The sequence below is a fragment of the Ictalurus punctatus genome, chromosome 11 (genome assembly GCF_001660625.3).
Source record: "Ictalurus punctatus breed USDA103 chromosome 11, Coco_2.0, whole genome shotgun sequence".
Taxonomy (NCBI): Eukaryota; Metazoa; Chordata; class Actinopteri; order Siluriformes; family Ictaluridae; genus Ictalurus; species Ictalurus punctatus.
The window spans coordinates 17,061,199-17,085,866 of NC_030426.2; the positions used below are offsets into that span (position 1 = coordinate 17,061,199).

Sequence of the window (24,668 nt, forward strand, 5' to 3'; positions counted from 1 at the left end):
ATCCAACCTGATGGAGCTTGAGAGGTCCTGAAAAGACGAATGGGAGAAACTGCCCAAAAATAGGTGTGCCAAGCATGTAGCATCATACTCAAAAAGACTTGAGGCTGTAATAGGTGCCAAAGGTGCTTCAACAAAGTATTGAGCAAAGGCTGTGAATACTTATGTACATGTGCTTTTTTGTTTTTTATTTTTAATAAATTTGCAAAGATTTCAAACAAACTTCTTTCATGTTGTCATTATGGCAACACATGTTGACAACACGTGGTCAGTTTGTAGAATTTTGTGGAAAATAATGAATTTAATCCATTTTGGAATAAGGCTGTAACATAACTAAATGGGGGAAAAGTGAAGCGCTGTGAATACTTTCCGGATGCACTGTATATATGTGTGTGTGTATAAAAAATCCCACAAGGCAATGGGCTCACTTTTGAGTCTAGGTCCTCCAAAGGTTTCTAGGGACCTAAATCTACATCCAGATTTCTTTAACGCCAACAAGGCCATGTTATTCCTGTTATATCTCTTCAATCTCATCTCAGTGCATTTAATTCTCTCTTGTTCCCAGGAAATGCCAGCCCACCAACCAATATTACCTCATGGTTTCAGTCCAAGGGACAAGGGAAGACCCGCGATGACACAGCCAGTCAGATCCCACATGATATCTATGTCATTGGAACACAGGAAGACCCACTGGGAGAGAAGGATTGGATAGATATAGTGAGGGGAACCCTCAGGGACATCACAAACATCAGCTTTAAACAGGTACATTACTCCATATATGAGTATCATCTGTATTCAGGATCAATTAGATTTGTTCACCTATTTTGACAGAAATTGTGTCACAAAAGTCTACTTCCAAGAACTCTATTTATTTCATCTTTTTATTTAATGAGAACTTCCTGATGGAAAGATCATATACTGTAAATTTTTCACATTACGTGAATGTGATCACATGTGAAAGTGCATTTTAATATTCTCTGCCCTGAAATTTCATGTGAGGAAAACTACTTCTGAAAAGGATACCACAGTGGGGGAAAAAAAATCCCATGTGAAATAGTGTAATAATGAATAGTGTAAACATCACAACTGAAAATAAATTAATCATGTGTAAGAAAGCACATGTGAAAATACATTAATCCTGTAAAAGTGGACTACATGTGAGCAGTCCATTACATAAGAATATATCCTAAATATAGCATGTAAAATGTCTAAATCCATTCTATTTCATATGTGAAATTCATGCAACTTTTCTGTTAGGGTAAAAATCAGGGGGCATTTTACTGAAAGTGGCAATAATGACTCAAAGACTGCAATGAGTCACTATCATGAGTTAGTCTTTTGAAGTTTGTTAGTTGTATTGAAAGGAAATATACGGTGTTACTCTAATTGTTAAAAAAAAAAAAAAAGTAAAAGGTGTGAAAACAATACTCAGCTATACCATTTTAGTAAATGAGTAAATTTAGTTTATAAAGCACATTTACACAGTGTCTGTTGAGTGTTGTACAATATGCTATATTAAACAAAGTTTTCTCCCAAATACCTCTTGCCACTGTATCAGGCAATAATAAAACATGTGGTGTGTATAAAGGAGACAGAATGCAAGAGTAACCGCAGTATATTCTTTATTGCAACAAATCCAAGAATCATATCCAATGTCCATAGCAAGGGTCAAAACACAATGAGACAACGTAAAACAAAGACTATCCATAATCCGAATAGTGGTACAGAAACCTGGGTCAAAACCAACTAAATTGCAGAACTAGGATTCACTTGGAATTAAAAGCACAGAAAACATGATAAAACTTTGCAGTGATACTGTACAAGGAAACAGCAGGTTATACATAGACAACCTAGTCAAGGACTAACATAGAACAGGTGAACACAGATGGTCAACAAACCAATGAAAGTACAGAAAGTACAGAAAAAAAAAATCAAAACAAACACGATCACATAGCATTTGTCGCCATGGGGACTGTGATGTGAAATGGGATGCACACAAATCAAACATACATACACATAAAACAATCCATTCAACCATTCCCAAAGGCTATGGAATAAAAGTATGCTTTGAGGTATGATTTAAAAAGGAATACATAAAAAGCATACTTGAGGTCTTCTGGTAAACTGTTCCAGGTAGAATGTGCAGTGACAGGAAAAGCACAATCACAGTTCATTTTTAGCTGAGATCAAGGAACAGTCAGGAATAACTGTGAGGAGACCCTTAAAGATCGAATTTCATATGCAACACCACAATAAATATAATCCTTCCCAGGATTCCATATTACAGGTTTGAATAACATGCATCACTTCACTGCAGTAAAAATGTGTTTACTTAAGTGTTTAGTTCTCATAAATGATTTTTTAAATTACCTGTCTCCTCCTTCTGACGAGTGCTAATTTTGACCATCATTTCTTAATTTCTCACCAGATAGCTACTCAGACGCTGTGGAATATAAGAATCATTGTTCTTGCCAAGCCAGAACATGAGAACCGCATCTCCCACATCTTCTGCGACAGCGTTAAGACTGGAATAGCTAATGCATTGGGTCAGTTGATTGCCACCCTAACAAATGAGACAAACAAATGTAACAATAACTCAGAAGAGCTCATTTGACATGACAGGAATATGTCTTCCATCTTCATTTGTGTGTTTGTATTTGCATCATTCAGGAAACAAAGGAGCAGTGGGAGTATCGTTTATGTTTAATGACACCTCGTTTGGGTTTGTTAACAGTCACTTGACCTCAGGGAGTGAAAAGAAGATCAGGTAAAGCCACAAACATCAGGGTTCATTCTACATCATGGGGGGAAAAAAAACCTGTCACAATACTATAAGCCAAGAATTTAAACAATAAACCAATTCATTTTTTGATAGAACAGTTGCTTATTTTATTACAATTTTATTAACCTTTTCTATTCTTGCTAGACGGAATCAGAACTACGTCAGCATCCTGCGCTTTCTAAACCTAGGAGATAAGAAACTTAATCCATTTGATATTACACATCGCTTCACACACCTCTTCTGGCTTGGGGATCTGAACTACCGTATTGAGCTTCCAACAGCGGTAAACATAAATGAATCTGTATTCATATACATCCAAACTGTAAATCGTTGTCCTTATAAGGCACAATGTCCACAGTATTACATTATGATAACTGGAATATTCCATCAAATGTAAAAAGCTTTGCCTAAATGATGATTTTTCTAAGAAATAAACTAATAATGTAATTTGGTTGGCTACAAACCATGGACATCTATCAGTTTCTAGGTAGAGTACAGTGGGGACAAGTGCAGAAAACACCTTAGCCTCGATTTAACTATGAGCAGTTAAATACAGCAGATGCTAACATAACCAGATAGGAAGAGACAATGGCTTTTGTACTGTTGTTTTGCATTTTCCAGGAAGCAGAGAACATTGTGATGAAGATCAAACAGCAGCAGTATCAGGAACTGTTATGCAGAGACCAGCTCACCATGGAAAGGGCAGATGGAAAGGTTTTTCTGTACTATGGTGAGAGCCAAGCCTTTTCTTACTTTTCCAAACTCACTCTGCACCATACACAAGAAATTCAGTTCTGGCCCAAGCTTACTCAAGGCTATAGAGAGTGAACATTTTTGTTCAGGCCCAAACTCCCTTTGCTCTAGACCACACATGAAATCCAGTTCTGTCCACAAACTTACTCATTAATACATACATACAAACACACTATACATTATTCAACTATAAAACGGATTTCAGTCCTGTCCCAAACTCCTTCTACGCTAGATTGCAGAAGAAATTCCGTTCTGGCCAAAACTCCCGTTACATTAGATAGCACGACTAATTCAGACCTTGCCCAAACTCTTTTTACACTAAACCGCACAAGAAATTCATTTCTGGCCCAAACTCACTCATCATTATACCACTTAAAATATTCAGTTCTGGCTCAAACTACCCACTACACTAGAAATTCAGTTTTGGCCCAACTTTACTCATCACTGTATAACTTGAATATTTAGGTTCTGGCCCAGATTCCTTCTACATTCGACTACACAACTTATTCAGTTATGGTCCAACCTTCCTCTACAATAGTCCACATTGAAATTCAGTTCTGTCCCAGTTGTACTCATCACTTTGCAGCTTAAATTAAAACATTTTAGCCCAACTCCCTCTATACCAATCCAAATGAGAAATTCAGTTCTAGCCTAAACTTACTCATCACTATGCAACTTGAAATAATCACTTCTGACCCAAATTCCTTCTACCACATAACTTCTGAGTTCTGTATGAAACTCACTGTGCATAGTACAATATGAGAAGAGAAGCTCCGCCCGAAATTCCATCTACAGTGCACAACCTGAAAATTTCTGTTGGCTCAAACTCACTCTGTACTGTCCACTACTGTCCATAGGTTCAGTTTGCTCAAAAGCCTTGTGGATACTGATTACCTTTGAGTCATTTGCAGGACCCAAATTACTATTTATGTTTCCTGGACAAAAGTATTCAAATTACACAGATAAAAAGAAGGAATTTAAAGTTTTTTGTTTAAAACACTACTGTATATTAATAACTTCAACATATTTTTTCCATGTGCATCTAGAATACATTATAGTTTTTGTGAGTTAACTTTGGCCTATAACTGAATTGTCTGTATATTCAATATTTTATAAACAGCAATATTCTTTTTAAAATTACACTTTACTTATGACCCTTCATGATAACTGAAATCGTGACCGCTTTTTTGTTGACAAAGGTGTGTTATACCACTTTCCAGGTCGATTGAGTAGCTTGTTAATCATCTATGTCACTTGACTTGGTTTTTGTCAAATGAATAACAAAAACCAACAGGATTTTACAAAAATTGACAACTGACCAACACAGTTCTTATGACAACTAAAGCCTGATGTAATAGACCTGTCTAAATACTTTATTTATGTTTGTCAGTTGTCGTGAAGGGTTTATGTAGGTCTAATATAACTTCATAAATAAAGCCATGAACAATTTATATAATTTCTCCTTCTATCTACATGTTTTCTTTTATCTTTACAGAAGAAGAAGACATCACATTTCCCCCAACATATCGTTTAGAGAGAGATACACATGAAAGATATGTCTACACCAAAGCCAAAGCAACAGGGGTACTTTTGTTTTTTGTCATTGATTTCAAGACAGTTTGGTTGTTGGAGAATTATCTAGATCAGAGGTTCTCAACTGTTTGCAACTAAAGCCCACCCCCCCACCACCACCACCAAAGCCTTCCCTGTCATGTGGCAAGTCCCCCCCTCCCCCGCCCCCATATTGGAGGAGACCAGGTATAAAGACTATCTATTCTATAGAAAATCTATCTGTCTATCTATCTATCTATCTATCTATCTATCTATCTATCTATCTATCTATCTAACTGTATATAGATAGATAGATAGATAGATAGATAGATAGATAGATAGATAGATAGATAGATAGATAGAGATTTTTCTTTTGCTTTTGTGTTTTTGTACTTTTTAAATTACTTTTCATAACTTTTGAGATTTTTTTTTACTTTTATGACTTTTATAAAACTATATAACGGACAGGTATGGAACATGAATAATATAAAATGTTTCTGAACACTATAACTACTTTGAACAAGAAAACTAGGCTGTAATAATGTGGACTATTTTACATGTAAAATATGTTGCATTACATTCATCTTGCATTCTAAATTCATCATTCACATATGAAGATGCAAATTGGGATGAAGGGCGTGTCTCGTTATCCATGACATTTTTAAATCCCCGGCTCTCAGCCCCTCACTGAACAGAGCAGACGCAGAGAGAGGTGTGAGTGCAGAGGGAAAGCAAGACCTCACACTTGCAGGACAGTACTGGTCACACTTGGAAAGTAGCTAAGGTTTGACCAAAAAGTTGCTAGATTTGTCATTAGGCGTTTTATTTATTTATTTATTTATTTTAAAAAGCTGCTAAAGGGGTCTCAAAAGTCGCTAAGTTGGCAACACTGGTCTGCAGTGACAGCTAGATAAAAAGCCCCCCTCCCCCTACTGTGAACAGTAGAACCACTGATCTAGACAGTGAGAACCACTGACCTAGATGAAAACTACAACATATAGATTTTCATCTGCACAGGCAAATATAATGCCCCTACTGTACTTAGCTCCAGCTCACTCTAATAGAAAGTCTGACTGGTGCTCTCTTTCACAAAATCATTTTGCTTTTTTGTTTCTAGGCTATGGTTTTACTCTGCCTATGTGTTTAGGATATTAGAGGCCTTTCACTATACCTCTCTTTATCTCACCAACAGACTAAATATAACTTGCCCTCATGGTGTGACCGTGTGCTTCGCAAGTCACACCCACAGGTTCACGTGGCTTGTCACTCATATGGTTAGTTGAAAGATTTTAAAAGTTGAGCTTTTTGTAAGGTGAAAAATTGTACATTTCAGAAATTGTTTAACTTGTATTCTTCCTATCCATTTCAGGATGCACATGTGACATCATGACAAGTGATCACGCTCCTGTATTTGCCACATTTGATGTAGGAGTAACTTCACAGTTTGTCTCTAAGAATGGTATGTTGTTTGTTATTTATCTACTAAACCCATGGTATACACACTACATGACCAAACATTTGTGGACACTTGACCATCACACCCACTTATGCTTTTGAACATCCCATTATAGATTTAGTGCCCCCTTTATTATAACAATCTCCACTCTTCTGTGAAGGCTTTCCACTAGATTTTGGAGTGAGGCTGTGGGGATTTATCCATTCAACCACAAGAATATTAGTGAGGTCAGGCACTAATGTTGGGCAAGAAGGCCTAGGGCATAGTTGCTGCTTCAATTCATGCAAAGGTGGAAAATCACTAACCTCAATGGGGTTGAGGTTAGGGTTTTGTGCAGGCCACTCAAGTTCTTCCACTTCACCCTTGACAAACCACGTTTTCACGGGCCCCTTAGTTCCAGTGAAGGGAAATTCTAATGCTATAGCATACAAAGACACATTGCATTCAAAGATAAACTGTTATTAAGTCCAGAGGAATGTGAGAATCATAAGTGGCCAGATCATTTGTTTTGTTAAACACTGTCTCACAGAACCATACTCCTTTCTATAAAGCTTAATCTGAAATTAAATACATTTTTTAAACAATACCATAAAGAGCAGTAAACAGTAGTAAATGAAACAAAGTCAATATTTGGTGTTACAAAAAAAAAAAAAATAGTAGTCTCCGGTACAATTAGCACAGGTTTATAAGGAAATGAGCTGTAAGTTTTATTGAGCGTCTTGCAGAACCAGACATGGTTCTTATTTTTGCAGCAAAATCCAGTAGCCTTCATAGTGTTTTTTGTCTGAAAAGAGTCTCTTACCGCTTAATATGCAGCTTTCTTTACTGACATGCAAACATTTTTCTGTAACATTTTTGTGCTGGAAAACTAATATTTGGGAATCTAAAATGTACTGACTTGATAATGTAGAAGTCATAAAATAAAACAAAAATCTATAACAAAGTTTGTACTAAAAACAAAATAGGGTGCCTAGGGTGACTTTTGCACAGTACTTTATAGTGAGGAGAAATAGGGACCTTTTTTTACTACCGATCGGATGCAATCACGCAAACTGAATATGGTATGACTTGGTTGGACCAATTCTAGATAGAGCACACTAATCAACCTACTTTCAGCAATGCTACTGTATTCTGTCTTTTTGTTCTCTCTAGCTTACTGGATGCTGAATTTTGTCTCTTTTTTTTTTTTTTTTTTGTCATTTCAGATCCAATAAAGGAGTCTCAGGGTGCAATCAAGTTTATGAACTGTGTTGCCACTCTTAAGACCAAATCCAAGACAAAGTTTTTCATTGAATACCATTCAAGCTGCTTGGAAAGTAAGGGCACTTCTGTTGTACAGAAAGTCTGTTTGTTATTGTATTGATACTGAACATTTCTTTTGTATTCATAGAATTTGTCAAGAGTTCTGAAATATATAATCAAGAGAGCACAGAGGGTTCCATAAAGGTTCGGTTTGAAGCACATGTAGAGGTAATATGCTTTGTATAATACATATCATGTGAAACTAAATCCTGGAACAATATAGTAACTGTTTTTTTTTATTATTTTTTTTTTATCCATTTTACAGCTTACTCCCATCATTTCAGACCCAGAATACTTACTAGATCAGCATATACTCATCAGTATAACATCCACAGACAGTGATGAATCATACGGTAGGTGTGCTTAAAATATGCTTTGAGCATATACTAGGTTGATACACGCTTTTATACTACAGCATTGTTGGATGCTCATAACTGGTTATAAGGTATTGATAAAATTTCTATAACAGCAACTTTGGCAGTAGCTTTGGCTGTAATTCAATCACTGGTTTATATTAAAGTATCTATTCGAATACATTATCATCTTCAATAATAACAGCTCATTCATAGGGAAATCTATCATAAATATGGTGAATCTGTAGAGGACTATGTGCATTCCCGTTTCCAAGTAATGACAAATTTTCATTGGCTTATTAACTTTAAAAAACAGAGAAAAAAGAGAGGCTAGTGAGGAAATGACTGTTTATAGCTGCTATAATGTAAGCAGTAACAGGAACTAACTTTTCTCGCAGATGTTCTACATTACATTACTATGAATGGTTAAAATTGTGTTGTTCATTAAAAGATTTGGTATTGTTGAACATGCTGTTCAACTTTCTACTTTGGGTTGATAACAGTAACTTCTATTGTGTCAGGCTGCATCACACCACCCTGCCGTTGATTATTTTCCAATAACAATATGATGCATTGTGTTTTATTCCTTAGATAAGGTTGCACCATTTGAGGAAGCCAGCTAAATAGATTTTTTGTAAACTGCACACCGTTTAGCTTTTGAAAACCCAAGCATAACATAAAACTTATTGTAGTCCCTTGTGCTTGATGTAGTTTAGGTCCCTTTTAAATGACATCAACTAAGAAGGTACAGAGTATAGGTACACCTGGGAGTTTATAAACTGTGTTTATTTTAGTATGATGCACCATTTAAAAAAATATAATCTTGAATGTAGCTTTTTATTTTTTGTATTTGCATGTTGTAAACGAAATTACTTATGAATGCACAGGTAATCATTTGTCTGACTTGTGTGCAGGTGAGACATGTGTGGCCCTGCGGGCTGCAGAGGAAGCCTACACTGAGTTTGATGTCCCACTTACACATCATGGTGAGCAGACAGGTATGCTATCAGGAGGCATCCAACTACGCACATCAGAAGGGAAACTGACAGAGAAACTATATGGTAAGTGAACAAACTCAGACCACAAACTTTTGTACAACTTTTGCTCAGTGTAGATGTGTATGCTTAGACCCCTGGGCTAATTTAGCTTCTGCAATACTGTTCTGATATTCTTCATATAAATGAACTATACATTTTATACTAAATATTCCTACTGCCAATAGCTCATTGTACTTTCCATACAACAAAGAGTTGACGAAAATATTGAGTTATCCTTCTGAATTCATTGGATGTGAAGATAGACTGTGCTTGACTTTCTTAAATTTAGAAAATTATTATACATGTAAACAGCTTTAACAAAATGTGTTTTCCTCGCTGCAGATTTCATTAAGATCGGTGATGACTCAGGAACCGGTAAAGTCAAGTCAGGCGATCTTAGCAACAAGTAAGGCTTCTTAATTCATCTTCACATTCCCATATTTAATTGATGATTCAGCGGATTGGAATTTTGTCTGCCAAAAATGTTAGTGTTTTCTCATTTCTAACTTGCTCAACCTTTTTATTTAATTATAATTATTATTATATTATTCCCTAATTTCTCCATCTGGGGATTAATAAAGTATTATCTTATCAAGCTTTTTATTCAGCTATTGATGTTAAAGCTTTTTTTTTTTTTATCTTTATTTATTATTAATTAATTAACTACTGTGAATTATTTGGAAAACTACAGTGACACTAATAGCTAAGGAATGTAGAGTTTAAATACTATATGCTAAACTATTACACAGTAAAAATAAGGCCACAACATGTATAGTTTCCATTTATTATGAAACAAAAAAATTCTTATTGAAGTTCTTATATAAACTGTAGGTCTTTGGCCCTACCCACTGATATTAGCAATCCTAATTATATGGATGTTGGCTATAAAAGCAGCAGTCAGTCAGGTTGGAGCTACACAGTGTCCAACAGACAAGGAGCCTCCTCTGGACACATGGCTAAAGACACAACTACTGGAAACACCTCGCCAAAAAAGACTACATATGATCATTCTGTGTGCAGCCCCACAGGAAAGCTGTCCAGTCCAACGTGAGTACATCTGGACATTTCCTTAACCTATACAGTTGCATGTTCTACATGAATGTTCAAAGAGCCATTACTGAGTCCTCTACCAAGATCATCTTCTACTTCATCTTTTTATGAAGAACAACTACACATACTTTATTTAGTATAGGTAAATGTAAAGGTATGCTATAGGCAAAAAAATGCACTTTTGGTCAAAAACTGGCTGTTCGCAATAATTCAGCTGCAAAAACTTCTGACAGGTTTTCCCAGGCAGCCCCAACAGTGTTTTTTTAATGGTGTGTGAACATGATTTTACATGTAGCTCAATTTCATGTGAAAATTTCTCAAACAGGTATATAAAACAAATCTTGGTAGCTGGCTTTAAAAAATTGAATCAGTTACATATAAAAAAAATTATTCTGTTTAATATAAAAGAAAAGATTCTTCAATCATTGTTTCAAACCACAATAAAATAATCTATGCTGTTTGTGTGTTGAAAAAATAACCTATTAGATCTGAAGAAGAGCAACCAGCAGAGATGTTTGACAATCCACTTTATGGATCAATGGGGAAGTCACGATGTGGCAAGGATCAAGAAATGTCCCGAAAAGAGCACTTGGTAATCCCTGAGATTTTTGCATTTCCAAAAGGCAGTGAGTCTGACCCTGATCGTGCACCTCCAGTCCCAACCCCTCGCGCTCGCTCATTCACCTGCTCAGAGGGCAAAAGCCAGAATCCTTCCCCAACTCCCAGCACCAGCAGTAACCACAGCAGCAACAGCAGTCTACAGCCTCAGTCCTTCAGCAAGAAGCCGGTGGTGCCCTCTCGCTCTGAAGGAGGAGGGATGATGTCTGGAAAGCCACCACTGCCTATGAAATCCCGCCCAGAGCCCCAGTCAAAGCCCAGAGACTACAGAGACTCTTCAGAGTTACCAGGAAAGATGCGGCCTCATGCTAGACCATGCCAGCCGCTCCCCAAAGATGGTATGACACGTAATGCAACTTTGGTATATTTTAGATCAACACAAAAGAAATGCTATGAAATGTCTAGTCAAAGCAAATGGATTTGTTTTAAAACATAAATGTATTAAATGTACATTTTTGTTATATATATTGTATTGTATTGGGGCACAGTGGTTAGCACTGTTGCCTTGCACCTCTGGGGTTGGGGGTTCAAATCCTGCCTCTGCTCTTGGTGCATGCAGCTTGCATGTTCTCCCTATGCTTCCTGGGATTCTTCTGGGTACTTCAGTTTCCACCCCCAGTCCAAAGACATGCGCTGTATGCTGACTGGCAGTTCCAAATTGTCCATGGTGTGTGAATGGGTGTGTGAATATGTGTGCGATTGTGCCCTTTGATGGGTTGGTACTCCATCCAGGGTGTCCCCTGCCTTGTGCACAGAGTTACCTGGGATAGGCTCCAGGCTCCCCTGCAACCCTGTGTAGGATAAGTGGTACAGAAAATGGATGGATGAATGGATATTATTGTATTAAATTATATCATTTGTAATTCAGAAGTACTGAGGAAACTCCTCAAATGAGTGGTAAAAACCTGAATGAAGTCACTTTCAAGTCAATTTCAAAATGGTATTTATGACTTAACTTTCACAAGCTAATTGAATGATTAAAAGTTACTTTGCTCAGATCAGCACCAGATGCTGATCTCTGCATAAGTATATGTGCCATATCAGTACTGATGTAGGAATACACCCTGGATGAGACACCGGTCCACTGCAGGACACCATGTGTCTACACATTCACACTCATCAGGGGGAAATTAGAGTCACCAATCCACCTACCTGCGTGTTTTTGGAAGGTCTGAGTAAATTGAAGAGCACAGAGGAAACATAGGGCACGGGAGAGCAGTCAAAACTCCACATGCACAGTAACTTGTGCTCAGGATTAACATGGGAACCCAGGAGCTGTTAGCTGCCAACACAACCCACTGTGATGCTGTGATGCCCAAACAAAACTTTTATAAAAGCATATTCCAATTAGCATCAGCTGCCATAAAGACTACTTACAGCGATTTTTTTTTGTTCAGTATAGATAACATCAGAGTCAGGTGACATATTTTTGTTAATATAATGTTGTGTTAAGACAGTTTCACAGCTGATTTAAATGAGATCATCATAAATCTGACTTTGTAGCTTCGCTTATGGTATGTCCGATTCATGTAAGTGCGGATAAAAATTTAAAATCGAGCCAAGGTGAGCATATCTAAAAGCCACTCTGCAGTGTCTCCTGAACTCAGCACTTGGTGGAAACCTGCTGTATAATAGTCTTACATACCATAACAAGTATGTTTTCTCAAGCTCAAATGATTTCTTCATATGAGATTTTTGCGAATACTTATAAGTGAGTCATAAGTGTAAGTGACTTAGTTGGTGATGCTTGACATATCACATGATTATGATAATAATTGGCACACATGACTCTTATGTAGCAGAAGAACACTGATCTATAAAGTTAGTTGTTATGACTCTCAAACACAAGTTAAGAAAAATCTTTCACAGTTAAGTCAATCTGACAAACTTTGATAAAGAAAGCCTTCATGGCAGCTGATGCCTATTGAAATAAATAATTATGTAAGATTCATATGAAAGGCTTATACAGGCATGGTGTAGCCCTATGTACACTACCTTTAAGTATGAAACACACAGAAATCATTCTGGTGAAATTTATTTAATGATTATTGATGTTTTCTTTGTTTCCAGTGCATCCTGAGGCAACACCAAGTCCTAAGACAGGTCGCCCTCTGAAATGAGCCTACATTTAAGTTCTCCAGTTGGCCATCACTGTTGGAGATCTATGCCACACTGGAGACTTCACACATCAATTGTGATTAGAGACAAATTTCCAAAAAGGCGCATTAAAAAGCCAGTCAAGCTTTCGCCCTATCTGTAGCATTCTCCAAGACAGAAATGAAAAGCTACAGCAACAGTGCAACGATCTTGCACGAACTTTTTTGTTCCAACACAAATGAATGTGTAGTGCACAAAATTTCACGGCATTTAGAGACTATGCACGAATTCATTCATCGGATGAAACCCAAAAGTACAAATCTCGTACAAACATTTTCTTTCATTTCTTAAGTGGACAGCTGATTCTTACTGATCTACATTCACATCTCAGTGCTTTTTATTTTTTATTTTCAGGCCTTTGCTATGTGGAATTTCAGGGTAAACTGATTCAACATTCAGTTAGATTGACACTGTAATTTCCCTGATGCTGTGCTGAGTAATTGGAGAGTAATTTATGAAGCGGAATAAGAATGCGAATAATAAATGAATGAATATAAAGCAGTAAGTATAACAGTTTTGCAGTGTTCAAATCCTTTTGGAGTTTTGTAATCCCTGCATGTCAAGATAAAAGCATCTGTATCTTATGAGCTGTGATCAGCCAATCATCAGTTACATCTTATGCATTTACCAATTGCATTAAAACTCATCTCAAATGTCTCTTTGACCACACTGTGTTTGGATTTCTCTTTTTCTTCCAGCTTTGCGCCAATGCCAGCTGTCAATACTGACGAAGAGTGAAACACGTTTACACTTGTTCAAATCAATATAGCCTCAACAGCTAATATAGCATATCTCAAAACTAGGAGGATGAAAATATTTTAGCTTAAAGCAGAGATTGTTTGTACACTGCTGCATGAGGTTGTTGAATGTAGATAAATTAAGAGACATTCGATACGTTATTACGTAATACAGCTAATGTTTGTAAATTCAGCAAATCACTAATTTCTTTAAATACATTGTCGATATTAGAGTTATGATTTATAAGGAACAGATGTAAGGATCCATGCAACCAAATACACTTGAATTAGTATTATACTCCTATTAGGTACTGCAAAAATCTGTAGCTGGAGCAATATTGTAATTTTTTGGCCATGTTTTCTACCGCAAATTGTTGCAACCTGAAGATAACAGCACATTTCACCCTGTTTTTTCCCTATATGAATAGAAATGAAAAGATAAGTTTATTGATCACTAGTGCAATGTCTTTCTCTGTGATAATAAATAATAAAAGACCTACACAAATGTGATAACTATCTAGTTCCAAACAAGCAGATGTTCATGGAGCAGATATGCAAATATTTATTGTGACAAAACATTGTAAATTAGTAATATAAACATTAAAATAAATAATTCCGCCACTGTCACTACTTGTTTTGCAATGCTGTTGCCTTTCCTTTATACATATAGTATCTCACAAAAGTGAGTACACCCCTCACATTTTTGTAAATATTTGATTATATCTTTTCATGTGACAACACTGAAGAAATCATACTTTGCTACAATGTAAAGTAGTGAGTGTACAGCTTGTATAACACTGTAAATTTGATGTCCCCTCAAAATAACTCAACACACAGCCATTAATGTCTACACCACTGGCAACAAAAGTGAGTACACCCCTAAGTGTCAATATTTGTGTGGTACCATTATTTTCCAGCACTGCCTTAACACTCTTGGGCATGGAGTTCACCAGAGCTTCACAGGTTGCCACTGGAGTCCTCTTCCACTTCTCCATGATGACATCACGGAGCTGGTGGATGTTAGAGACCTTGTGCTCCTCCACTTTTCATTTGAGGATCGCCTCTTTTGGTATCCCGATTCTGTCTGCGCAATCTTTTGCTATCTACCTGATGCATGTATGGACTCACTATTTTAGCAGGTCAAAAAGTGTCAACAGTTTTTATGAATGTGTTGATTGGCCTGCAATGAATTTTGTGAAGCTCTTTATTAAAAGGTCATCCTTCTGGTGAGAAAAGATTCAAATAAAAATGGTTGTAAACTAAACCTAAACTATGCGTTTACTTTTCTGTGTTTCTCAAAAACCCCGCATCTATATACAGATAATCAGACAGTGTGTGTGTGTTCACTGATTTGAACTGAATTGATCTGAGAGACAGAGTGTTTCTCTTCTTAAAAATTCAGACGAAACCCAGAAAGACATAACATCAATTCTAAAGTAATTTTGACTCTATTTTATTGTCACATACCACAATAATATATTTTTATTACGTGTTTCTTCATGTTTTTAAGATAGTTTCGTTGTTTACAAATGCTTTTTTGTGTGTTGATCCACAAGGTCGAATCAGCAGTTGTTTTGTAAATGCTGCCACCCAGTGTTGAGAGTGCTAGAACATTTCTTCCGCTTTTGACTTTTATTTTGAATGCAGGAAGTCGCGAGCGATAATAATGTCATTTGTAGTACAATAAAATTAAATCAATTCCTAAAGCACTTGCACTTTATAATAATGGAAACAACGTCTGGAATGCAAGGGTGTAGACAGAAACTGATACGTAAAGCAGACTGATTTTAAAATCGTTAACGTTTTAAATCTGCACGTCTCACATTTATGACGATTCCAGTACTATCCAATGGGGAGGAAAAATAAATCATCCCTTTCGTTACTGACCAATAGGAAGGTGGTTTGCTTGCTGTCGGTTTGCAGTTGATGACGTAAGCTTGTTCGCAAAACAGCGCGTGAAAATGGTAAGTTGATATATTTATGTATTATTATCTCCTTTGTTTTTGGCCGTCTAGTCGTAGGGCATTGCTATTTTCAAAGCTTTATTAGCTGAAAAAAATGCACCTTGTTCGAATTACATTATTTTAGATTTATGCTTAATCTTACGAGTGTTATAACAGCTAGTTAGCTCATTAGCTTACCCTTTACATACGCAGCACTATATTAGATATGTCGCTCCTTGTTATAAATACATTGTTTAGGGTAGATCACTAATATATAGAAATTCTTATATACGATATTGATCTATTTGATCTATATGTAGTGTTGTGATTTTAGCTCAAATGAATGGAACGTTCGGTCATGGAGGAAACTGAGCTTTTTTTTCTTCACCACATTCATTCATTCATTCATTCATTCATTCATTCAAAGCTTCAGAACCTCCAGAGGTGTATGTTGCTTGTAGTAAGCCTACCTGAAGTTTTACTGCCCTACCTTTCTCCAGTACAGGCATTTAACCTCACATAGAGTTGTGAAGGTATGTGAGAACAGAGAAGCACTCTTAACTCTTTAGTACCGAGGGATTCCAGAAAAGTCATTCCTCTAGGTCACTGGTTCTCAAGGAAGCAGTGAGGTACATTCAGGGGATCCTTGATGGTATTGTTTTTAAATCATAAGACAGTAATGGAGTGGTGTGTTTGCCTAGGCAGCATGAAGTGGTGGTCGCCCAAAGTTACAGGCATGGTCCATGCCACCACAGTGATGCCTCACAGCTCCGGGGTTCCCTGTTCAATCCTGAGCTAAGGTTACTAGCTGTGTTTGTATTTTCACCCTATGTCACATGGGCTTTCTGTAGGTTCTGCAATTTCTTCCTTTATCATAAAATAATTTTTATTGAAATTTATGCAAAACTTAGAATTTTACAGTACAGTCATATTCAGAAAAATACTTGCATAGCCAAGATACCATTACATACAAATAGAGTCCCACACTGAAGAGTCTTTAAACCAGTTTCTTCCCACCTCCCGAAAACAGTCAGGTAGATTGACTACTCTAAAATGTCCTCAAATGTGAATGTGTGTGAATGTGCGTTCACAGTGTCCTGTGTTGGACTGCTGTCCTATATAGGATGTGTTCTTTGCATCCAATGTTTCTGGGATATGCTCCAGATCCACTGCAACCAGGATAAAATACTGAAGAGAAGATGAATAAAAAATAGTATCAAGGCTATTATGGTTATTATTCCAGTTGAGGGCCAATTGCCTGGTTTCTTGAAACATGCGTAATCTGAAAACAATGTATGAATAATGTTAACTTTTGACTACCTCCAAATTTTGAAACCAGGAAGTGTGGTTAATGTGGTGCACAGATGAAGGGAAAGGTGCTCTAACCCCTGCTCTAGATAATTAGACTGTATTTTTATTTATTTATTTAATCTGTTGGCAGGAATACTGTTCATATGTTATCATGTAATATTTTATGCTGTTATTATAATTGTTCTACAGCTTTTCTACTCGTTCTTCAAGTCCTTGGTGGGTAAAGATGTGGTGGTGGAGTTAAAAAATGACTTGAGGTGGGTGTTTTTTTTTTTGTTTTTTTTTTTGTGGTGTGTATTAGTAAATCATGTTTTGAAACTCTGATGATTATATTGAGATTGATTAGGACTTTGTCATTTCTTTTGACATTTACTAAGGTTCACTAAACTACATATATACATTCAAGTCAAATGGCTTTATTATAATTTCAACCATATATAGCTGGTACAGTACGCCGTGAAATGAAACAACATGCCTCCAGGATTATGGTGCTACATAGAACAACACAGAGCTACATGACACTACACAGACCTACACAGGACTACATAAATTGCACACGTGCAGACGTGTGCAAACAGGACAAGACAGTACAATAATTACTATAATAGGACAATAGGTCCTACATACAGACATACAGCTGCTTTAAAAATCTGCCACAGGGTGTTCACTAACTTCAGTCTGTCTATATTGCAGCATATGTGGAACCCTACATTCAGTAGATCAGGTATATTTCTAGAATTTCTTTCATATAATTTTCTGTATTGCCTATTGGTTTCTATGGCCACTGTATTTAACGTTGTGTTTTCTCCTCACAGTATCTGAACATCAAACTTACAGATATCAGCGTCACCGACCCTGAAAAGTATCCTCACATGGTTAGTATGAGTTAAAATCCCACAAATCTCTTAATATTGAGTGAATCCTACTTAATCTACTTAAACCCTTGTCCTTGTTGTCTTCAGTTGTCAGTGAAGAACTGCTTCATCCGGGGATCAGTGGTGCGGTACGTTCAGCTCCCGGCCGATGAGGTGGACACACAGCTACTACAGGATGCAGCACGCAAAGAAGCCATGCAACAGAAACAATGATTCATCTGGTTTTGTTCTTTAGCATTTTTGGTGTACTTCAAGTTTGTAAAAAATATAACGGCATTGGTTTACCTTTTTCTTTTAAGCTCAAATTTTGTATAGAGTTGTTGTTGATGATGATGATGATGATGATGATGATAATGATGATTTAAGGAATACTATGTGTTTTTCAGTGCATGTTAACTTGAGACAATGAGGTTTCACACTTCAGGCTTAAATGTTTTTTGAAATACACATGGGGTTTGCCTGGGTCTTGACTGTTGCAGAATTGCCTTGACCTAGGTGTAGATGTTTCTTTGTTTAAATACATTTTATTATATTTAGCTTGTTTATTTTTTTAATGATTTTTTTTTTATTTACTGAATCAGAAAACAAGAAGAACCCCAAAATGATTAGTCATATTCAGACACAGGAAAGTGTCCCGCTTCTGTTTTGTTGAAATGAAATTAAAACTCATACAATGTGGAATAATTGTGGTAACTGTTTATGATGTTCAATTTCTGGCTTCCCTCTAAATTGTTTCTACATATACTCAGCAAAAAAAGAAATGTCCTCTCACATTCAACTGATTTTTATTTCCAGCAAATTTCTTAACACGTATTAACATAAAAAGATTCAACAACTGAGACATAAACTGAACAAGTTTCTCAGACATTAGCTGAACAGAAATGGAATAATGAGTCCCTGAACAAAGGGAAGGGGGGGTCAATGTTAAAAGTAACAGTCAGTATCTGGTGGCCTCCAGCTGCTTTAAGTACTACAATGCATCTCATCCTCATGGACTGTACCAGATTTGTCACTTCTTGCTGTGAGATGTTACTCCGCTCTTCCACGAAGGCATTTGCAAGTTCTCTATCATGTCTGGGGAGACACATGATTACATGTAATTTTCCACTGCAAGGACGATCTGTCCTTCCTGTCTCCCTGTAGCACTGTCTTATGCCTCTTACATTTCAGACATTACAGTTTACTGCTCTGGACACATCTGCAGTCTTCATGCCTCCCTGCAGCAGGCCTATGGCATGTTCACACAGGTGAGCAGGAATGCTAGCATCTTTCTTCTGGTGTTTTTCACTGTCAGTAGGAAGGTCTCTTTAGTGTCCTAAGTTATTGTAACTGTGACCTTAATTGCCTACTGCCTGTAAACTGTTAGTGTCTTAAGGACTGTTCCACAGGTGCATGTGCAATGATTGTTTATGGTTCATTGAACAAGCATGAAGAACATTGTTTAAGCCCTTTCCAATAAAGATCTGTAAAGTTTATTTACATTTTACAAAATTATCTTTAAAATCTGTCTCCTGAATAATGGACTTTTTAAAAAAAAATTTTGCTGAGTTTATCTGGCATGGCTCCCTTCATATGCACTTTTCCACAGCAGATTGTGGAATTTCTCCAAGTTTTAGAACACAGGTTCTCTGTTCTAGTGTTCAGGGAGCTGCAGGCTGTCCATATATTACATACACTACATATTAGATTCTGGTGTTTTGTGAACATTTGTCCATGTGGGTTTTCTCCCACATACCAAAAGCATACTAGTAGGTGAATTGGTGACTTGAAAATGCCCCTTGGTGTGAATCTGCGCGCACGCGTGTGTGTTTGCATGGTGCTCAGTGATAGACTGGTGTCCCAACCAGGGTATATTCCCTCCTTGTAGCTACTGTTCCCAGGGTAGGCTCTGGATTCGTCATGACACTGATCAGGATCAAGCGTTATCTGAGGATGAATAAATCAATGAACAGTGTTTTGAGAGCCATTTCAACATAAAACCTGTTGTAACTGTGACTATGTTTACATGAGTATCAAATTCTGTTTAAGGTCTATATTTGTGTTGCAGCCATATTACGAATATGTTGTTTATATATGCGTACAGGCATCAGAATATTCCTGTATACATGGTTGCTGTAAGTATGCCTGAGTTACCATTCCTAAACACCTAGCCTACAGCTAAGCATCTGTTAGCACCCACAATTCTTTGCGAACTGAGCATGTGCAAACATCTCCTTTCAGTGGATTTTCTGTATAAGGTGTTTACATTTCCGATTAAAACAAGCATATTTCAGGGCTGGGAATCAGAATATTGCCTTAATCTGAATTAATCACATTGTGGCATTTACATGACTCAATACTAATCAGAATATTGCCTTAATCTGAATTAATGGCATTGTGGCATTTACATGACTCAATACTAATCAGAATATTGATGTGCATATAAATGTAGTCTGTGTGTCACTTAAGGCTGTATGGAGAACCTCTGATCTAGGCCACAGTTTCACAATTCTGGTCCAGGAAGAACCAGTACTATCCTGCATATTTAAAAAGATTTTGCCTGCCTCCAACATGTCTGATTTGACTAATCAGCTAATTAACACCCTTTCCTAAGCTGAAGTGGGTGTGTTAGAGCAGGGCAAATGCTAAAATATGCAGGACAGAAGGTACCCCAGGACCAGAGTTGGGAAGCTGTGATCTATTTAGCTATATTTGCCTAGGCCTGGTCCTGGATATTCCAGTTCACATTTTTATGTTTCCCCTGATTTAACACACCAGACTCAATTTATTGGATAATTTATTAAATCCTTTATGAACTTAGTATGGATTTGTTAAAGAAGGAAAACAACTCGACACCTGATTATTATATTAAACTTAGTGGTTTTGTGAGCAACCAACTGGACCATTAATGGTGAATGCTGACAGGCTTATTCCTCCCTGGTGAAACATATCTGAGGGTGAGTAATGTATAAGTGTAATGAATGAGTGATGTTATTTAACATAAGTGGTGCCACTTTGGTGACAAGTGACGTCTTAACACTAAAAACTGAACATCATTTAATCATCCAGTTATACAGCTCAGAACCAAGAATACTTGTTTTCAAATGTTAGCTAGCATTGCTGGGAGGTAAACATTTAAAGCTGGTTGCTTAGCTAATGCTATTGTACCATGTTGAAGACTTCTTTAGAGGTAAGTTTGAGTTTAGAGTTGCCAGGTCTGGAAGGAAGCATTAAACTGTTTCAGTTCAGGTTTCAGTAGCATTACCATTATAGTCAGAAAGTTAAGGGTTAGTGGAATTTCTCAGAAACGGTGTTCCCCACAGGCTGCATTAGCAGTCCAGCTAACCTCAAATTCATATAACCTAGCCTTGTTGTGAATGAAAGGGAAGATAAGATTGGTCTGTTAATGGTCATTCACCAGCACTGCAGACCCTTTGCCATGTAGACCAAAGACTAATATTCTCTGCTAAGTTTTTCAAACCTGCTGGCTCTGGACTGGCTATTGCCAACTTTTTCATTCGTTGTATGAAATTTTATCCTTAACTTCAGTGAACTTTAATAATGTGGTTGATCTATACAAAGCCAGTAAAAGTGTGTGTGTGCGCGCGCGCGTGTGCATGTGCAGAATGCAGATTCTTTAAAGTTCATATGATGACCATTTTCTAAGTAATTTGAAACTTATTATTAAAAAATAATGTACAAGGTAACTCTGTTTGAATGGAAAAATATTAATTTAGCCCTGTGGTAGCAAATATGACCTAAACACCAATTTCACCAGCATTAGCCATCCAAGAAGAGTGAACAGTGAAGCAGAAATCAGCAGTGTATATATTTTAGAGAACTCTGTCTAACAAACTACACATCACAAATGCAGGTTGTACCAAAGATTATAATAAAATAAATTTTTTTTAATTGCAGGAAAACGATCCTCATGGACAAGAGTTTTGGCATGGAGTGCATTATCCAAAATTCTCAGTACATTTCAGAAACCAGTGTGAATGAGAACCAGGTGAGTGCTTTACATAATTGATCTATTTATGTACTTATTTGCACTTTAAACTAGCATTTTGTTATTGGTATTTGCAAGTCATTTAGAAATGGTTGAACTGTGTCTCCACAAACCCCCCTAAGATTGAAGGATATTTCAGTGACAGCCCTATGGTTAACTCCTCAGTCTGTGACTTATCAGATGAAGAGGTATGCATAATGACTTTGTGTGCAGTGGTCTCTTAGTTTTTTCCAGAGCTATATATAATATTTATTTTATATAATTTCTCTTCTTTTTTTTTTTTTTTTTTTTTTTTTTTTTTTTTTTTTTTTTAGATTTCAACAAAGAAAGAGAAGCACTTGAGGCTCGGCCCTGAAGACCTCAACGACACAGTTCCCTATGATGAGTGAATCATGGCGTCCATACGGGTATACCTAATGGATTCCTAATAGATTTCTAAACTCCTATGGATTGTTTTTATTTAATTTCATTAAATTAAACTCTATTTCTAATAAAAATTTGATAATATTCCAGCTTGGGCATTATTTGTGATTTTGTTATTGTGCTAAAGAATTGTTGCACCATCTCTGGTTTTCTTTGAGGACTTCAGGCAAGAATAGTGGTGCCCTAAAGGGGGAAATATAAAGTATTACAGCTATCCTTACAGTAAACTTAAGGGGATATGGTACCTTTTTGTGGTATCGGGCATACAATGTACTACTGAAAGTCTTTTTTACCGAAAATGCTCTTACTGAAATGATCAATTCACCTACTATGTAAAATGGTTCAATTCATGCTGTTATGATGAGGCTACTTCATGTGCCAGCATTTTCACTTTTTTCTGTCCTGTGAATAAATTATTTAATGTGTAATCCTTAAACTTCATTTTAAGGAATAAATGAATTTCCATTCACTTTACATTAGTACTCGTGGGTTTAGAAGTGGTTTAATCCACTGCATTATTTCATTTAGCAGCTGAGTTTATCCAGTGATGTTTAACATGAAAGTGAAGCAAGCTTTAACCATGAAGCACAGGACACCTCATAGCTGAAAGCTTTTAGGATTTTTCTACAAAAAAAGTGTGGGGGTGTTTTTTTCCTCTTTTGCCTCATTTAATTATTCGTCTGCCTTCCAGTAGATTTGTGGATGAGTTTTAGCAGTCTTCCTTTTCATTTCCCTATGTACAACACCTTTTGTGCAGAATACACAAAATATGTACCCCTAACTATGAACAGGTCATCTATGATTGACACCAAGGTTAAAATGGCTGCAGATGCACTTTTGCTGTCTGTGTATTTATTGATTTTTAAATACTGTACAGTGCTGTTGAATTCTCACATCTGATTGGTGTTGATTTGATTTTCTATAATAGCAGCTCTGACTGCTGTAATTCAGATCTAGGGTTTTATTTTGTCTATCTCGGGTTAAAGTGCATGTTCTAATTGGTTTTTTGGTTTTTTTCTATAGTAACCAATATGGTGAAAAACTTTCTGCAAATGATTAACTGTCTAGAGCGGCTAAAATACAAGAGATAATGGGAACTAACTTGTTTTGTATGTTCCACAAAATGACATGTTTTGGTAAATGGTTCAAGGTATAATGAGTCATTCTTCAGTAAATAACTTAATTGTTGACAAGTGGCTGTGGTAAAAGAGGAATAAACTCTTCAGGACATGCTGTTATTGGAAACCTGATTACAGCACCCCACTGTTGATTATTTTCCTATAACAGTACTGTTAGTACAGGGAGGAGAAATGAGAAGTTGGTGGTGCATTGTTTCTGTTATGGGTTTTCACTACCTCCTGGATGTGCAGGTTTAGTTCCTTACTTTTTATTTTTTTATTTATTTTTTATTTTTTTTGTGACTCTCTAACAACTCCACTATTGTTGCTGCGTGCATATGGCTTTTCCGTTGCATGTACTTTTATGACCATTCAGTTCTGGTTCCTCAAAATCCGGTCCTGGAAGACCACACCTCTGCCATGGTTCTACTTGGAGTCACATCAAGTGTCTTTGAGCCTGCAAAGTTATAAAGTATATCAAAAAAAGGCCTGGAGCACTGAAACTTTTGTCCGTATTAATATCTTACTACTGATGATGATTAAAATCAGTGCGTAAATTATTTTCCTTGTGTGGAGCTTTGACGATTGAGAACTATGCAAAGGCATTTTTCATTAAGCATACTTCACAGTCCAAGCACAAGGCTTTCATGATAAACTGTTGGAGGATGAGGTATTCTCAATCTGTGAGAATGTACTTTTAGGGAAATGCAGTCCTCGACATCATTGTGTGTGTTCCTCTTTCCCTAAAATCTAAAGCTTTTCTCTGTGATAATTTACTGTCATTTTATAAACATTCAAAGTTAATGTTGGAGTTAATGTGTTTTTTTTTAAGAAAAACATAAAATTCTAAAGATATAGGTTTGATTTCCCAGTCATGAAAATGAGGGGGGAGAGGGTGGCAAATGAACTCTTTAAGAGTGATGTCAAAAATTTACTGAAATAAAGTTTTTCTTAATTATTGTACTTTTTCGGTAAGCACCTGTTTCTTTGCTGTTGTTTTAGGGTTTTCCCTAGGGTGATGGAAAATAAAAAGTCAATTTAATCATGCATTATTTAGGTAAAAGTAATCAACATTTTTTTGTCTGTTTTTTTCTTTCCAAGAATGGAGATGTGTTAGCATTCATATAAAAATAATTGTAAATATTCTGTGAGGGTGTTTAGTAAATTTATCGTGCTTGTGTGAGGAAATACAATTATCTGTAAATTTATTTGATTGA

General features: G+C 36.5%; 2 protein-coding genes and 1 long non-coding RNA gene across 6 annotated transcripts in view; all 3 read left to right on the forward strand.

Annotated features, from left to right (window-relative positions):
• The window catches only part of inpp5d (inositol polyphosphate-5-phosphatase D), a 24,517-nt gene extending 10,804 nt beyond the window's left edge, over positions 1–13,713 (forward strand). For 2 of the 4 annotated variants that reach the window (XM_017480268.3, XM_053683529.1), the window contains 16 exons: positions 563–759; positions 2,426–2,543; positions 2,668–2,764; positions 2,924–3,062; positions 3,401–3,509; positions 5,028–5,116; positions 6,276–6,357; positions 6,453–6,542; positions 7,745–7,855; positions 7,930–8,009; positions 8,107–8,194; positions 9,109–9,255; positions 9,574–9,637; positions 10,063–10,278; positions 10,768–11,237; positions 12,970–13,713. In XM_017480268.3, the coding sequence (XP_017335757.2) occupies positions 563–759; positions 2,426–2,543; positions 2,668–2,764; positions 2,924–3,062; positions 3,401–3,509; positions 5,028–5,116; positions 6,276–6,357; positions 6,453–6,542; positions 7,745–7,855; positions 7,930–8,009; positions 8,107–8,194; positions 9,109–9,255; positions 9,574–9,637; positions 10,063–10,278; positions 10,768–11,237; positions 12,970–13,019 (2,147 nt within the window). In that variant the 3' untranslated portion in view covers positions 13,020–13,713. The remainder of the gene's footprint in view (positions 1–562; positions 760–2,425; positions 2,544–2,667; positions 2,765–2,923; positions 3,063–3,400; positions 3,510–5,027; positions 5,117–6,275; positions 6,358–6,452; positions 6,543–7,744; positions 7,856–7,929; positions 8,010–8,106; positions 8,195–9,108; positions 9,256–9,573; positions 9,638–10,062; positions 10,279–10,767; positions 11,238–12,969) is intronic. The other 2 variants (XM_017480269.3, XM_017480270.3) reach the window with 2 other exon arrangements.
• A 2,019-nt stretch (positions 13,714–15,732) lies between these two features.
• On the forward strand, positions 15,733–18,601 carry smx5. The gene is given in 5 exon segments (NM_001201241.1): positions 15,733–15,757; positions 17,237–17,304; positions 17,741–17,771; positions 17,863–17,922; positions 18,010–18,601. Coding segments are annotated over 5 exon segments (288 nt in total). The 5' UTR covers positions 15,733–15,754; the 3' UTR covers positions 18,136–18,601.
• Positions 18,602–20,586: 1,985 nt separating this feature from the next.
• LOC108271681 (uncharacterized) lies at positions 20,587–22,422 on the forward strand. The gene is made up of 4 exons (XR_001813885.3): positions 20,587–20,858; positions 21,820–21,910; positions 22,033–22,098; positions 22,225–22,422. It is a non-coding gene; the product is annotated as an uncharacterized LOC108271681 (long non-coding RNA).
• Positions 22,423–24,668: the final 2,246 nt, after the last annotated feature.